The sequence below is a fragment of the Lotus japonicus genome, chromosome 1, assembly GCF_012489685.1.
Source record: "Lotus japonicus ecotype B-129 chromosome 1, LjGifu_v1.2".
NCBI lineage: Eukaryota > Viridiplantae > Streptophyta > Magnoliopsida > Fabales > Fabaceae > Lotus > Lotus japonicus.
Window position 1 is genome coordinate 105,403,142 of NC_080041.1, and position 15,946 is coordinate 105,419,087.

A 15,946-nucleotide genomic window follows, 5' to 3' on the forward strand; every position below is an offset into this window, starting at 1 on the left:
AATTTTGCATACTCTTTGGAGACATCATGAAATGAATTTTTAAGGACTATAATGCAATTCTAATTTGTGGACAGGGTGAATTGAAAATGTGTTTAACAATCCACAGCAACTAAAAGTGTTATTTTGCCCACACAAAATTCATTATTATCTTGTCTAGTATAGATGAGTACATGTAGTATCTAGTATATCCATAGCAATTGGACACACAATGCTCCCTCTATTTGCAAATTAGTCCATCAAAAGTTTTACAATTTTGCAAACTCTTTGGAGACATCATGAAATGAAGTTTTAAGGACTATAATGCAATTCCAGTTTGTGGACATGATCAGTTGAAAATGTGTTTAACAATCCACAGCAACTAAAAGTGTTATTTTGCCCACACAAAAATCATGATTATCTTGTATAGTATAGATGAGTACATGTAATATCAGGATGCCACTAAGTTTCATCCAGCCTAACTAAGAACAACAAAATAATCCACTGCAAGGTTCAAGCAGGAAAACTCAGTTTTCACTTGAAAAACACAACCCTTTATATACCATACCCTTGATTCAAGAGTATCTAAGTTTATAGTATAAATAATAGGCCACAGCAAGGTTCACTTGGATGGTATTAGTAGATGCTTGATTCTACTGCATACATCTCAATTTTTAATAAACCATACACTTGATTCATGGGATCCTAAATTTTTCTTAAACAACAAAACCCATTACAGTTAAGTGTGAAATGGTTTGATTACGTTCCAAGTATGATCTACATGGATTTTAAGTGTGGAATGGATATAGTGGTGTATGTAAGTACTTACATAATTGTCATCAAAATAAATTAAAGTAACATAAATCAACCATGTCCACTACAAAAGTACCTAATTGACGACGCAAAATACTACTTTCATATTTATATTGATGACCATGTCCATGGGAACTGGTATTTCTTGGAACAAACAACAGCAATTGAAATAGCAGACTGGAATTTAAAAACATAACATAGATAATAAGGTGAAAAAAGACACTGCAACCACATGTTGCTTCTTAACAACTTAAAATTACACCAAATACATTTAAAACAACTGCATCGTCAATATGATAGGTCTCAATTCTTCTACTTCCTCATCTTTGGAAACACCTTCTTCTTCCTGCCCGTCAAAACCAACACACCATCGTTCTCAGGTGAAGGACTCCTCTTAGGACTGATGATGTCTTGAGTATTTCCAGCTAGATCAATCGCTGGAGATTCCAATGACATAGCAGGTTGATTCGCAGGACCTTCCAAAGATTCTTCAGTTTGGGTGGCTTTCTCATTGGACACAACAGCAAAGTCTTCCAACAAATCCTGCAAAAATATCAATTAATACTTAATTATAACCTTGTCTATATAATGTGGTAAAGAAGGAACAATAACATACTTCTAAAAATATAAACCTTCGCTAATTCCTCATGCTTCACAGCTTCTGGATTCAGAGTAGACTGAGGGGTGAGCAGCAAACGACTTGAAGAGGCACCAACCTTTATCCCGTATTCATTAAGATCAGGACCAGCATTAGGTAAATAAACATAACAAAAATAAGGTAGAGAAACACCTACACTGTTATCTAACTGCAATGTTTTGAACTGCTCAATAATCGATTGATCAGTGCAGACACGCTTTACACGATATGAAGTCTCAAATCTGGACCTGTCAAACCTCTGACCTTGGAAATTTTTAACCTCAATCTTGAAAAGAGCAGATCTCCCAACAAAGCTAGTTAATTCAACAGGAATCCCCATCCCATTATCATTCTGAAAGTTATATACAACCAATAAAAATTTTAACTTGGCCACAGGTTGTTCGTTAAAAAAATATAATGTTGAAACATACCTTGTCACAAGCATCAACCATTTCAGAGCAAGTTTTCCCAACCAGTGCAGTGGCTTCTTTATCAAAGAGGATAAAGTTTGCACTGCCAGAATTATCTTCCACCCTGACTTGAAGACGATACCTAAACCAAATGAAATATACCATTACTATCTAACCACCCAACGTTACCATGAGAACATTTAAAATGAAGTCAACCAAACCTAGGATAGACGGCCAGCACGTGACGGTTACATCCCTCACAGAAAAACATCCTTTCATCAGCATACACCTTGCGGCTACATCTACAGGCAGTGTACCACCAATCAACACCTTCTTCAAGAGGAAGAATGGTACCATACACAACACAGACACAATCCTACACAAACAAATAATATTATCATCAAAAGTCTGGCATATAACGCAAGAGTTATCAACATTTCTCATTTGATAACAATGAGATGCAATCTCAAACCTTCTTGATTTCCCTCAAATCAGCAATAGACTTGCTAATTGTCAGAACCAGGAAATCATCCTCGCCAGAAACGGTTTTGGAATCAGACAATTGGCTAACAGAGTGCGATGCACTTTCATTGGCTTCCAAAAAACTGCAAGGAACATTGGGCAGACAATCAAGTACACAATTTCAATGACTAAAATTTAAAGTCCAAAACATAGACGCATACCTGGTTTTCAAAACATCAGCCATTGGTAGATCTGGGTCAAACAGAATTTTAGTAGTCCCATGAACATTTTGAAGGCTGTTGTGCCCCTGAAAGGATTTGACTTTAGCAAACTGTATGATCACGACAGGGTTGTTGAGTTCACCACCGCCAAGAAAATTAGCAAGCTCATCAACATAAGCTCCGAATAGGGCGCACTCAACCCTGACCCTGGAAGTAAATGTGAATGACTACATTATAGGTTCAAACGATGAAAATCAAATAATCCAAAAACTTAAGGGAAATTACCCTGCAGAATCAATCTCAATCACATTCATCTTTGATTTCTTCCCATTAGTAACAATCTCCCTCTCAACTCCAACGCCGGTTAGAATGCCAATCACATCTGCAAAACATAACCATATGGAATACGAAATTGTTAAAGGGGTGGAACACATAATTGTCATAGGCAGATAAAAGTCTAAAATGATACCAATTAGGAAAGAGGAATCATAGGTAGGAGCTAAAAGGTCAGCTAGAGGAACAAAGCTGTAGGGGAACGCATCAATAGGAAACTGGTCCATTGGGCGCACTTCAGTGTTATACATGAAACATATCTTGTAATTATGACGTGTAGTTTTATACTCCCCACTACTATCCACTAACACAAATGAGGACACACTGTAAACCTTCCCCTCAACCAGTAACTTCTCAAACTTGTACATCAGAGTCTTTTTAATACTGGCATGGATCTTGGTACCCTTCAAAGTAAAGAGGCATACAACCATTACCAACACGGAATATTTAATATTATTCTGGAAAATAAATGTATAACATAGACAAATAGACAAAACGATATCAAGCCAGTACCTTATCATCCATCAGGACAAGCTCAAGAGAAAGGGGCAACTTCGATGTGGCAAACCCTTGGCTGTACCAAATCCGGATCACCTTCACCATAATCCTCCAATGTTGCTTCCCAGAACGAAGCTCAGCAACATTATGGTAAACAGACTCCATCACAAATCACTCAGAAAGGAAGTAAAACGTACAGGGAATGGTAAGCAAATCAACGTTGGTGGGTGGGTGTGGTAGATACAATGGCCTTGTACTAAATTTATAGTTGGAAAAAAGTAGAAACCGGGAGAATCACAGAATTGGAGAATGTATTTTTTTTTTTTTTCAAATTTGAAAAGGGGGAGAAACACATGAATCACACAGAGGTAGGTAGCAGTGGGAAAATCATGGTATTTGAGAAGTATGGTGTTAAAACATCTGCTAAAGATTTTTTCCTTCAGAGGGCTGATAAGAACCCGGGGAACGGAGACACGTGGCAAACTTCTTAGAGAGCGACACGTCAAATTTTGTCCTGGTAAACGGCTTGTGCTTTGTATCTAGTATAGATAGAAGAGCATCGGCATTCTAAACCACTAAACGTTCTCTTCTCTGTGGAAACCAAACGGGTTCACCTTCTCTATTTTCTCAGTAATGCATCTTTCATCTTTCAGATTCTCTCTGACCTCCCTATCTCTAACGGGATCCACCACAATTTCACATTAACAAGCCTCCAATTCGGCTCCAGAAATTCCGAGGCTCCCTTCCATTCGATTTTAGGGATCATTTTCTTCTCTCAAGTTCCTATTCCCTAACCCTAATCAACCACCTTAATGAAATTGTGGGTTTGGTCACCACAGAGCAATATGTTGAGAAGGTGAATTCATGTATAATAAACCCTTTTCAAAATTCCATTATTTTTAATCTTATTCTAATTATTGTCCCTAACATGTTCATTGTTCCATTTCAATGCATAAAGGTTTATACAGATAGATCAAAATAGAGGAGTAAGAGTAGGAGAAGCTTCAGTAGCTACAACAAGAGTATGTTTTTGAGGCGCCATGGAAATCGAGCCACTCATCACCTCTATTTCTCTCTGATCAGGTAGGTAATCAATTCCGTTCCTCGACCTTCTACCATTAAATAGCAAGTTTGATCTGCATGATTATCCCAATTTGATGCCTACTGGAACTCGAGAAATTTGTGCCATATTTAGTTTGCGGGCACCAAATTTCAATTACAGTTAAGATCTGAATTGAAAACCATGATTCCTTTATTTGGAAAATAGCTTGCCATTTGTTATTCTATCCCTATCATTATATTAATTTCTTTTCAGTATGCAGGATATAGTGAAGGAGGCTCAATAGGTGATTCTTAAATTCTGAATGACAAAGGATTTGTTTTACTATATCTCAGCATTCAACTGTTCCTCAAGGAGTTTTGGTGAGCTTTTATGCTATCATTCTATGGTCATAAAATCCTTCCAAGTGATAACTTTTTTGTTTCAGTCCATAACTAAATTGGGAAAAATAAAACTTCCCTCAATTGTGTAACTAAATTGGAAAAAAAAACTACCCTCAATGTTATTGCAATTTGAAATTTAGTATGCCAGTTGTTAAGGACTTTGGTATATATTTCATAATGGTGTTTCTATGGCAAAAATATATTAATGTGGTCATATAACTTCTGATTTTTCTCACACACACGCTTTAGACACTCGCCCCCACAGTGTTTTGCACATACCTGTGGGCGGAGGAGGAGAGGCTGAGAGAGTTGTGGTTTACCTGTTCTATTTTCACTTATCTTCTTTTGTTATCCCTTAATTTGAAAAATAGCTTAAGATATGTTATTCTGTCACTATCATATATTATTATGGTCCCGTTTGGGAAAACAGCTTAATTAAGCGTTTATGACATAAGTGCTTATTCAAAAGCTATTTTAAAAAATTTATTAAAGTAAATTGAAAATAAGTTATATATAAGCATAAGCTCTTTTCCATAAGCTATCTTGATTAGCTTATGAAAATAAGCTCAAAACACTGGCCTAAGAGCTTATGCTATCAGATAAGCTCAAATAAGCTCTTCCAAATGAGACTTATATCTATTAATTCTGAAGCTCAACTTGTAGAGTTGCCACCTTAACCCTATTCTTCACAATATTTTCACCATGTATGCATCTTTTCTTAGTTGTCACTTCATTCATTTCCCAATCTTCTTTTTACTGGACCATATGTTAGACAATTATTAGTCCTTATTTCTATCATAGCTGGTTTTGTATTTTGCTTAGGCATATGGTATGTGCTCAGATCATTTAATGTGAACTATGAAGGCATCCCTTCTTAGTAACTTCTTCTAAACCCACATGTAAACCAAGGTGTTTCCAGGGCAGCCTCCTCAGTGATAGGAAAGCAGAGACAATCTCTACCATTTGTGCTGCTCTTTTGTACATGCTATTTCGTGCAACAATATAAAGGAATTTATGTGTTAGTAGTTAATAGTAGTGAGTGATAATGGGATGTGTATATTTTATATGATCTACTATGTTTGTGTCAATAAATTGACTTACCGTGGACCCTTTGAATGGGTGGAGTGATATATTAGTCTGTGTAAGAGTGCTCACTTTGTTGTTGACTCTCTCCATTTTGTAATGTGTAGCTTGTGTTATTCTCAACCAAAAGTATCTAAGGACAAAATTCTTTTGGTGCATCTCATTTTTTATGGAATGATGCATCTCATTAATAATATGGTGTCGGTGTTTTAAATATTGATTGACTTAACATGGATCCGGTTTTTGTATTAGTTATTGATTGAATTGTTGTACAATGTCATTTCTTTTGTTCTGTTTTTTAAGTTTGCGGAACTTCTCTTTTATATGTTCTGTCATTATTTGCAGCCGAAAGATTTTTAATTTGGTGCACCAAAGAAGGAAGTGATGGTCTTTGCTTTGATTGAGAGCCTGGTCTTGCAGAGTTGGTTAGGGACATCAAAATCCTTTTTCACATTGTCAAGGAGTTTTTCCCTTATATAAATTTTCTTAATCAATGATCAATTGTCTCTAGCAATCTCATGTTGAACTGTAATATCTTCCTCTGTTGTGGTTTTTTTATGATACTCCCTTTAAACTGTAATAGAAGATAATTCTTGCTCATAGTGGAATTGAGTATGTATAATATGTTTGCAAATTAGTTCTAAATTTAGCATAACCAAATAGTTTTACAGAACCTTTTAACACTATTTGCATTTGGATTATTTTTTAAGGAGATAGTTTTAATGGTGTTTGAAGTGAAGTTCGATTATACATTTTGAGTGTATCTGCATCCTCTTGACTAACATGTACTCCCTCCGTTCCAGAAAGTTTGTAGTTTTGGGCGTGATTTCAATATCCCAAATAGTTTGTTGTTTTAGGATACCAATGAATTTTTCCCCTTTTCTTTCCACCTATACCCTCATTTAATACATTTTCCCTCACTTATCACCTTTCATATTAACCAATCACGACTCTTCTATATTAATTACATTCTTCTATATCTAAGTATAATTTAATAGTTGCACATCATACTAGTAAAATTAAATAAGGGCACTCAGGTTAAATTATACTATCAATAATTGATTTCTTACTCCTTGTGCCACAACCTTAAACTACAAACTTTCTGGAACGGAGGTTTATGGAACGGAGGGAGTACTTTTTTTACTCAAAAAGAGATCATTTATTTCTCTTACCTGTATGTCAAATACAAGTTGAACTTAAGTGCAGACTTTAAGGAAAAGGCTTCAGATATAGGATTGAAAATTTAATACTCCCTCCGTTCCTGATCTTTTGTTGTTTAAGGTTATGCACATTGTTTAAGAGTGCAATTATTGATATATTTGTTGACATAAACACCCTTATTTAATGTTGAATTAGACTGAAGAGAGAGAATGATAGTTATTGGTTAAAAAACTTGTTAATGGTTTTGATTGGTGAAAATAAGAGTGGTAGGTGAGAGATATAATATTAAATGAGGGTATACATGGAATAAATTGAGAAAAAATGCATTGGGTTTGTAAAACAACAAAAGTTTTGAAATTTTAACCAAAAACTAAAACAACAAAAAATCAGGAACGGAGGGAGTACATCCTTATCGATACCAATTTGATTAAGCAATCTATATTGATGGATGAATGCTATACAGTTAGTTTAATTTGTTTGAGAATGAAATGAGTTTATTACTACTTTATTTTTAATGCATTTCTTTTGCAATTTGTGCTTTTTGCAACAAAAAAATTCTAATGGAGAGAGCCCTTTAACACTGCAACTATTGTAAATGTTTCTGGCTTTTGATCCAAAAAAACAGGCCCACTGTTAAATGAGTTTTAGTCGTACTATATTCTATTTCTTGAACTTACGTATTCCTACAGGTAAAGGGGGTTCGGATAAATATTGGTTGTGTATAGACCGAAATTCCCTTATGGTCCAATTCTGACTGGTAATAGATACCAGGGCTTTGCAATATTTGATTGATTACAATTTTATATATTCCATTTACTATAGAAGTTCCCAGGGAATTCATTAGAGGAATGTTTCCAATAAAAATTGTTTGTTCTTGGATATTGACAAAGAATATAAACAAACGATATATAGATAAGATATATTAAAAAATAAAAAAATTCAAAATAATAATAAATCTATTAGTATTATTATATAATAGAAATAGGATTTCTCATTTGAACAATAAAAGGGCTCGTGGATCATTAACAGGATATATAGATGTCTTTCTCATTTGAATTCTTGCTTGAGAATCATAAATGCTTTGGTGTCTCATGACACTGGTTGATCCTTACTTCAATGGACATGTAAAAGTAGAGGGAACCATTCATAATTTCCATTAGTTATCTATAGATTCAGGTCAACTAAACACAAGTGCAGGTTGAAAATGAAAGGTAACTCAACTTATGTCTTTTATCAAGTGCATCTACAAGTAAAAATGAACCAATTTTAATATTGAAATAATTGTATCCGCGCGTTGCGCGGGTCTTAGTCTAGTTAGTTTTAATTGCTGCAAAGTGTTTAGACTTCACAATTCAAAAAAATTAGTTAATCAGCCACTAATAGATTATGACACAATTGGCCAAACGAATTCGGACCATAGCACAAATAGTCGTTGAGAAGCAAGCATTTAACTAACATCCTCAAAAAGAAAAATATATTTCGTTGGCTATGATGAACACCGAGTTCAGGTACATTAGTGATGATCAGGATTGTTCTTCCTACAACTCGGAGTGTTCTCCTTGCTGTGCTTTGTGCCGGCTTAGGAGAATTGTGAAATAATAAAGCTGCCTTAAGGGGACACAAAATCCTAATAGTAGAATAATTGTGAAATAATAAGTATTGCGCGCATATAGCATAGTTCCTACATTGTTTTAACACAATCTCTAGATACACAATTAGCATTGATACAGAGAGAAAACAAATGGTCGGACAAGAGGCATAAGCTTAACCCATGACAACATATTACTGATTTGAAATATGATCGATTCGATGTCAACAATAATGAATTAATATGATAGACTTCTGCATTCAAATAAGAGCAAAATATGGCAATGCTCAGAGTAATACAACTATAACAATCAGAATACTTTTACTAAGATTGAAAACAAACATTAACATCTTCTACAATCGCAATCTAAAGTCTGATACCCCAAACATAAAAGGTATCTTGCCCCAAACACAGCAAAAAGAAGAAAGCAACTCCAAAAATGAACCATCAAAATGTGTCAACCATCTAAATAGTCATCCAAAACAATTACCTCAGGACTTCTTTCACGCTTCCTCTTGACCGTAATTGACTCAAAAATGCTTTTAACCTTTTGGAGACAGTTCTCATACACATAGGCTTCTGCTTGTTGGTTGTCATCAAGCAAATTTTCAGCTTCTACAATTGCAGCCTTAATATTCTGCTCATCTATTGGTACAATTTTAGAACTGAGATTAGTATCTTTCATAGCATTCTTCATCTTGTACACGTAATTATTCAAAGAATTCATTGCAATGGCCTTCCTCAGGAACTTCTTATCTTCAACCTCGTAATCCTCAGCTTCTTGAATTAATTTTTTAATTTCTCCTGTTGGCAGTCTTACTATGTCGCTGGTTATGGTAATCTCATTCACATTGCCATTAGTACTTTCATAAGCAGAAACAGTTAGAATACCATTTTCGTCAAAAGCAAAGCATACATCCAATGGGTGGCCACGCGGAGCAAGAGGAAAGCCAGAAAGAATAAAAGAACCTAACAAATTGTTATCACTTGCTCTTGGTCTTTCACCCTCATAAACCTCGATTTGGACCCTGGTTTGGTTATCTTCACTTGTACAGTATACCTTTGTCTTCTTTACAGGAATAGTAGTATTCTTAGGAATCACAACACTCATGATATCTCCTTTTGTTAAAATACCAAGAGACAGTGGGGTAACATCAAACAACTCCAACTTAGGAACATTCTTAATGCATTCGCTCATCAAAGCAGCTAGGACAGCTGCACCATAAGCAACAGCTTCATCAGGGTTGATTCTCTTGCACAGATTCTTCCCCTTGAAATATTCCTCCAATAACTCCAGCAATTTGGGAATCCTAGAAGAGCCGCCAACAAGGACAACATCATGTACACTATTCTTTTCAATCTTAGCATCAACAAGACACATTTTCACTGTCTCAATACACTCTTCAAATAGGTCCATGTTAATTTCCTCAAATTTTGCACGTGTCATTGATGAACAGAAATCAGTGCACTTAAATAAACCATCTACCTCAATTGTAGTAAATAAATTCCATGAGAGTGCCCTTTTGGCCCTCTCGCAAGCACTTCTCAACCTCCTCAGGGCTTTTGGATTTCCACTTATATCCAATTTGCTCTTCCGTTTAAACTCTTGAACAAAGTAGTTCACCATTCTGTTATCAAAGTCCTCTCCTCCTAGGTGAGTATTTCCAGCAGTGGCCTTAACTTGAAAGAAAAGTCCTTTAATTGTAAGGAGAGACACATCGAAAGTACCACCACCAAGGTCAAATATGAATATATTTCGCTCTCCTGCACAATTAGTTCTCTTGTCAAGGTCATATGCAATAGCTGCAGCAGTGGGTTCATTGATTATCCGCATGACATTAAGACCAGCAATGGCACCAGCATCTATGGTGGCTTGGCGCTGAGAGTCATTGAAATAAGCTGGAACAGTAATGACTGCACTCTTCACAGGTGACTCCAGATATGCCTCAGCAGTCTCCCTCATTTTTGTTAGAACAATAGGAGATATTTCCTCAGCACAAAGTTGCTTCTCCTGACCCTTATACTTAACAACGATCATGGGTTTGTCATTAACACCCCCAATAACCTTGAATGGCCATAACATGATATCATTTTGAATAATGGGATCACTAAACTTCCTACCGATTAATCTCTTAGCATCTGCATAAACAATAACAAACTGTCAACTATGTATCATTTGTTGTGGTAATTGTAAATATCTAGAGTAGGGTAGTAATAAAAGCAGAAAAAATTACCAAAGATGGTGTTTTCAGGGTTTGTAGCAGCCTGATTCTTTGCAGCATCACCAATCAACCTGTGATTATCTGTGAAAGCAACAAAGGAGGGAGTATTCCTGTTTCCTTGTTCATTGTGAATGATCTCTACTCTGCCATATTGCTCCTGCCAAACTGCAACACAAGAGTAGGTGGTGCCAAGGTCGATTCCTACAGCACATCCCTCGTCATTTTTGGCCATTTCTTTCATTCTAACAAAATAAAGTGGTCAATAGAAATGAATTGTTGCCTGGGAAGAACAGAATGGTGAGTAAACTCAAGCTCACTTTTATATCTATCAGTTTAAGGGAAAATGGAAAGGCGTGTGATAAATGGGAGTTGGGTTGGGCACCCGATCTATGGGGCTTGGCACCCCCACTTTATTAAATACGGAATTTAAAGTTCCGTATTTTCCATATTGAATACGGAACTTAAAATTCCGTACTGTATTTAAGCATGCGTGTCACATTTTCAACCACTCATTGTATACTAAAACAGATACGGAATTTTATTTTCCGTATTGATACGGAACTTTAAATTCCGTATTTAATAAAGTGGGGTGCAAAGCCTAAGGGGTGGGGCTCCAAACTCAATTCCCGTGATAAATGTAACCCATGTTTCGAGTCAGAAAGCAAATCTGTTATTTAAAACTATTTAGTAAACTCCACCCTACCTGTTTCTTTGAAGAAATTGAATCTTAATTAGTTGATGAACATTTATATCAGTGACTATTAGTATATCGAAAATAATAATGGCCAGCTTGATAAATGCATTAATTGAAAAACTGAGGCTCTTTCAATAATAGGGGTGACATAAATATTAATGGGTGAAATCCCATTGTTTGATGCATGGGATTTGTTGCAATGATAAAAATCTTAGAGCTTCACTGGCACGGCACAGCCTATTAGCTAGGAGGAGCCTTTTCTTACACTTGATTGGACCTTTTGGAGGCTCAAAAGTTGATTTGTGTCTCAAGTCCCATCTCTCACTCTCTCCTTCCTTCTTTCTCTTTTACTGATGCACTTTTATCTTTTTCTCCATTCTTTCACTCCTATTTTTTCTACGCAGCCTATCTCTTTCTTTCTTTTTTCTTTCTGTTTCATTTCTTTTTCATGGGTCACTTACGTGACCTGTTTGAGCAGAGTTTAACGAGAGAGAAATGGCATAGATGGAGTTAGAGGAGATTGTGCACTACCACCCGCGTTTGGTTTGGAGATAGTAGGGAGAGAGAGATCTGAAATTGTGGGGTCCACCCACTTTTATCAATCTTCTCAATTTGAGAAGAGAAACCGTGAGACCCAATACAATGTCAAGTCATACCCTTTATGCATTAATTGATTGTAATATAATAAATAGAATAAAAATATATGTAATGGCTTTAAATGTCAATTCACATAAAATTAATCTTCTCTCTATTCAACCAAACGAAAGGAGAGAAATTCCACATCATTATTTTTCTTCTCTCTCTCATTTATCTCTACCATAACAAACAACCTCTAAATCTACTCTATTTCTCACTTATTTCTCTCTCCTCAACTTCTCTCTTCTCTACTCTCTCTTTTTTATCTCTCTCTTCTCTACCAAACAAAGCCTTTCTTTGCCTTTCCTCTTTTTGTTTTTTTAATAATAATAAAAATATGTGAAAATAAAAGTAATGGGATAAAAAATAATAATAATAATAGAAGAAGAAGAAGGTAGAAAGGGGAGGACAAAATTGAGAATTTAGACTAACCCAACAAATGGGTGCCATTTCCAACTCCCTAATTCAAACTATATAATAAATTGACAATTAAGAAATGTTAGCTAGACTGACAAGAAGGATTAGTGATAAAGAAAGAAAGAGGTTAAAAATAATAAATTTGGGGAGTACAAAGTTATATATAAACATTTCAAGTTTCTTAAATTAACTACTAACACTGAGAAATAATTTCAGTTTATAATTGTGTTTTTTTTTTTATCTTATACTCTTATCTATATTATATAAGTAAAGCACACTTGAACCATTTTTTTTTTGAATGGCCAAAGCACACTTGAACCATAATATTAAACACATTAGTAAAAATTGCATGTATTATAATGCATTGAATAATAACAAATTATCTTTATAATAAATATATTAAATAATAAGATTAAATACTGAAGAAAAAAATTTGTATTGTCAAAAGCTATTCAACTACCTATATTAAATACTCACAAAAATACCTATATTAAATAATAATAGTTATAATTTTAAAAAATTAACTTTAGGCGACAAATATTAATAATTAAAATTAATTAATTATAAGTAATTTTTATAAAATAGATTTAAAATTAATAAGTATTTGTTATTAAATGATTATTGATAGTTAAAATTATCATAGTGTAATTTTCTATTTAACTACATATATGGTGATAAATAAATTAAATATATTAAAAACTAAGCTAATTAAATTTGGAGATATATATTAAATATGTTATGCATGTCATGTTAGTTATAAAACATAATAGAATAATTAAATTAATTTTATTTGTCAAAATAGTTTAATTTTAGAATTTTCGGCCGATAATAATTATAATTTTGATTTAAAATATGTTTTCTAATAATATTTAATATGAGTTTATAACCTCCTAAGAGGTTTATCATTGTTGCACACATCTACAATAGACTAAAAATGTATATAATATACAGTGAAGTATTTAATAAACTTCCTAAATGAAATTATATTTGATATAGTTACAATATTTCTTCATGATAAAAAATAACAATCGTTCTTAACCAACTTTCACTTTTGCACATTATTATAGTACACGAGTTTAAGAATCATTTTAACTAAGTCCTTATAATTTATTTGTGTTAACCACATGTATCCTTTACTAAGGGAATCATGTTCTACTCAAGTGTAGTGAAAGTTAAAGGTATATGCATTCCTTAAGGACGAAATCTCATCCAAAGAGTTAATTTTAACCACTGTAATAGACATTCATTAAGTTGAATGATTTGTGTTTGCAAATTGTTTTATGGGGTTTTATAATTTTTTACTTTCTATAAAACTATAAAATTTATCGAAAAAGATAAATTATTATCTTAATTCATAATAAGTTAAAAAAATATATGCTTTTACAAATTGCATATTAACTGATTAAATGCTCATTGTGCAATAAATAATATAATTTTTATACGTGTCACTAAGAATATGTTTCGACATTAAACTTTCATTAGCACACTTCCCATAAAGTTTCAACTGAAAATACTAATTTCATGGCAAAAACATGAAAGCAAGAATTAAATACTACTTGATAAAAGTCTTTTTACTTTTATAGATGATTTTACAATAAACACGGACTAAATTATTCAGCTCTAATTATCTATAAAAGTCTTTTTACTTTTATAGATGATTTTACAATAAGCACGGACTAAATTATTCAGCTCTAATTATATATTTTCATCATTTTACTTAATTTTGAGAGTGCATTACTATTTAAACATATAATCACCAAATAAATTGAAAATATTTTTTATTAAAGAAACATTAAATATAAAATATGTGCTTTACTATACTAAAAAATTAACCCAAGAGGGGTAACTCAGTTGACAATACAGACTGAGTGCGTGTGAAGAACTCTCGAGTTTGATCCCCACACAATACACTCCGGAGGAGGAATGAGGAGGCTTAATTGAGACTAAATCTCGAATCTTCTTAATAATCTACTATTCAATAATTTTTCATATTACATAAATTATTCTTACAAATAATAGACACATGACTTAAAAAGAAACCTGTATTTGAAATGTAATTTAAATATTTTCTTTAGACTATTAGAGTGTATTGGGGCCATGAGGTGATTGAGCGTAAAATATATTTAATGTTATAATTTTCACATAGAGATTATTTTCTGTTTGTTGGTTTTGACAACAGTCCTAGTTTTTCTCTGATTTAAGAGTATTCCAAATTATATTTTTGTGTTGTTGATTGCAGCCCTGCTTATTTTATTTCTTTAGTTGTATTATTTCCTAACACCTCCGAACTAAGTAGGCACAAGTCGAGAGGTTATTCCTTGAGCATTTATGTATGGTAAAAGCCAGAATCAGCTTGGTAGATTTAGGCCCCGTTTGAAAGAGCTTATTTGAGCTTATCTGATAGCATAAGTGCTTATGTCAGTGTTTGGAAGAACTTATGCAAACAGCTTATGACTTGCCATAAGCTATTTTGAGCTTATTTTCATAAGCTATTCAAGATAGCTTATGCTTATGTATAGCTTATTTTCAATTTATTTTAATAATTTTTTTAAAATAGCTTATGAATAAGCGCTTATAACATTATGACCATAAGCGTTTAATTAAGCTGTTTTTTCAAACGGGACCTTAACTAATATAAAGGAGATGAGATGATGAGTTATAGTCTTATAGATGATTACCTAAGCCGAGTTAGACAAATGAAGGCAATGTGTTTTATACAAGGGTTTGAACACGAGTTAGATCGAATTGCTGCAAAGTGTAAGTGTTTAGACATCACAATCCAAAAAAAAAAGTTAATCAACTACTAATAGATATGACTAGGGTTGGGCACCGGACGGGTTAGGTCGGATTAGGGCCGAAAACGCGGGTTGCGTCGGGTGGAAATCACCCAACCACCAGGTCCGCCGCCGACCGTCCAGTTGCCACGGGTTGTTTGGGTTCAGTTTTGGCGGGTCGCAGTTTTGGCGGGTGGGTTCGGCGGGTTGAACAATCAAAAAAAAAGAAAAAAATGGAAGATGAAGATCAAGATTCAACATTCAGAAACATTCAGAAAAAATGAAATTAAAGTTTACATTTCTCACTGGCATCCCATTACAAAAGAAAATCACAAATAACATGGAAGAAAGATTAGGATCGTTTGCATCTTCATCTTCAAGAGAGGAACCTGAGGCGGTGGTGCGGCGGCTGTTCGTGTCAACATCACGAGGGTAGGACGGACTCCGGTTGCGGCGGCAGCGTTGGACCTTAGTGAAGGAAGGGTTGCGGCGACGCTGCAGCTTCACGGTAGTGGTGAAGGCGCACGACGTCAGAGAAGGAGGTGGTGGTGTGGCGGAACACGATCAGAGAGGAAGAG

General features: G+C 34.3%; 2 protein-coding genes and 1 long non-coding RNA gene across 4 annotated transcripts; 1 reads left to right on the forward strand and 2 right to left on the reverse strand.

Annotated features, from left to right (window-relative positions):
* Positions 1–926: 926 nt before the first annotated feature.
* Positions 927–3,803, reverse strand: LOC130728747 (replication factor A protein 1-like). The gene is made up of 10 exons (XM_057580312.1): positions 3,366–3,803; positions 2,989–3,256; positions 2,805–2,901; positions 2,520–2,726; positions 2,309–2,441; positions 2,058–2,212; positions 1,858–1,978; positions 1,584–1,778; positions 1,422–1,505; positions 927–1,332 (listed from the first exon to the last, which is right to left on the reverse strand). Exons 1-10 carry the CDS (start codon positions 3,513–3,515, stop codon positions 1,102–1,104), a joined length of 1,641 nt encoding a protein of 546 aa, XP_057436295.1. The 5' UTR covers positions 3,516–3,803; the 3' UTR covers positions 927–1,101.
* Positions 3,804–3,931: 128 nt separating this feature from the next.
* On the forward strand, positions 3,932–6,498 carry LOC130728749 (uncharacterized). Of its 2 annotated transcripts, none has more exons than XR_009015767.1 (4): positions 3,932–4,206; positions 4,309–4,433; positions 4,666–4,772; positions 6,222–6,498. It is a non-coding gene; the product is annotated as an uncharacterized LOC130728749 (long non-coding RNA). The 2 variants fall into 2 exon arrangements; XR_009015768.1 differs by having other exon boundaries at positions 3,933–4,206; positions 4,673–4,772.
* A 2,487-nt stretch (positions 6,499–8,985) lies between these two features.
* On the reverse strand, positions 8,986–11,079 carry LOC130728746 (heat shock cognate 70 kDa protein-like). The gene is made up of 2 exons (XM_057580311.1): positions 10,860–11,079; positions 8,986–10,764 (listed from the first exon to the last, which is right to left on the reverse strand). The coding sequence occupies exons 1-2, from the start codon at positions 11,077–11,079 to the stop codon at positions 9,083–9,085; spliced, it is 1,902 nt and encodes a 633-aa protein (XP_057436294.1). The 3' UTR covers positions 8,986–9,082.
* Between the last annotated feature and the right edge of the window lie 4,867 nt (positions 11,080–15,946).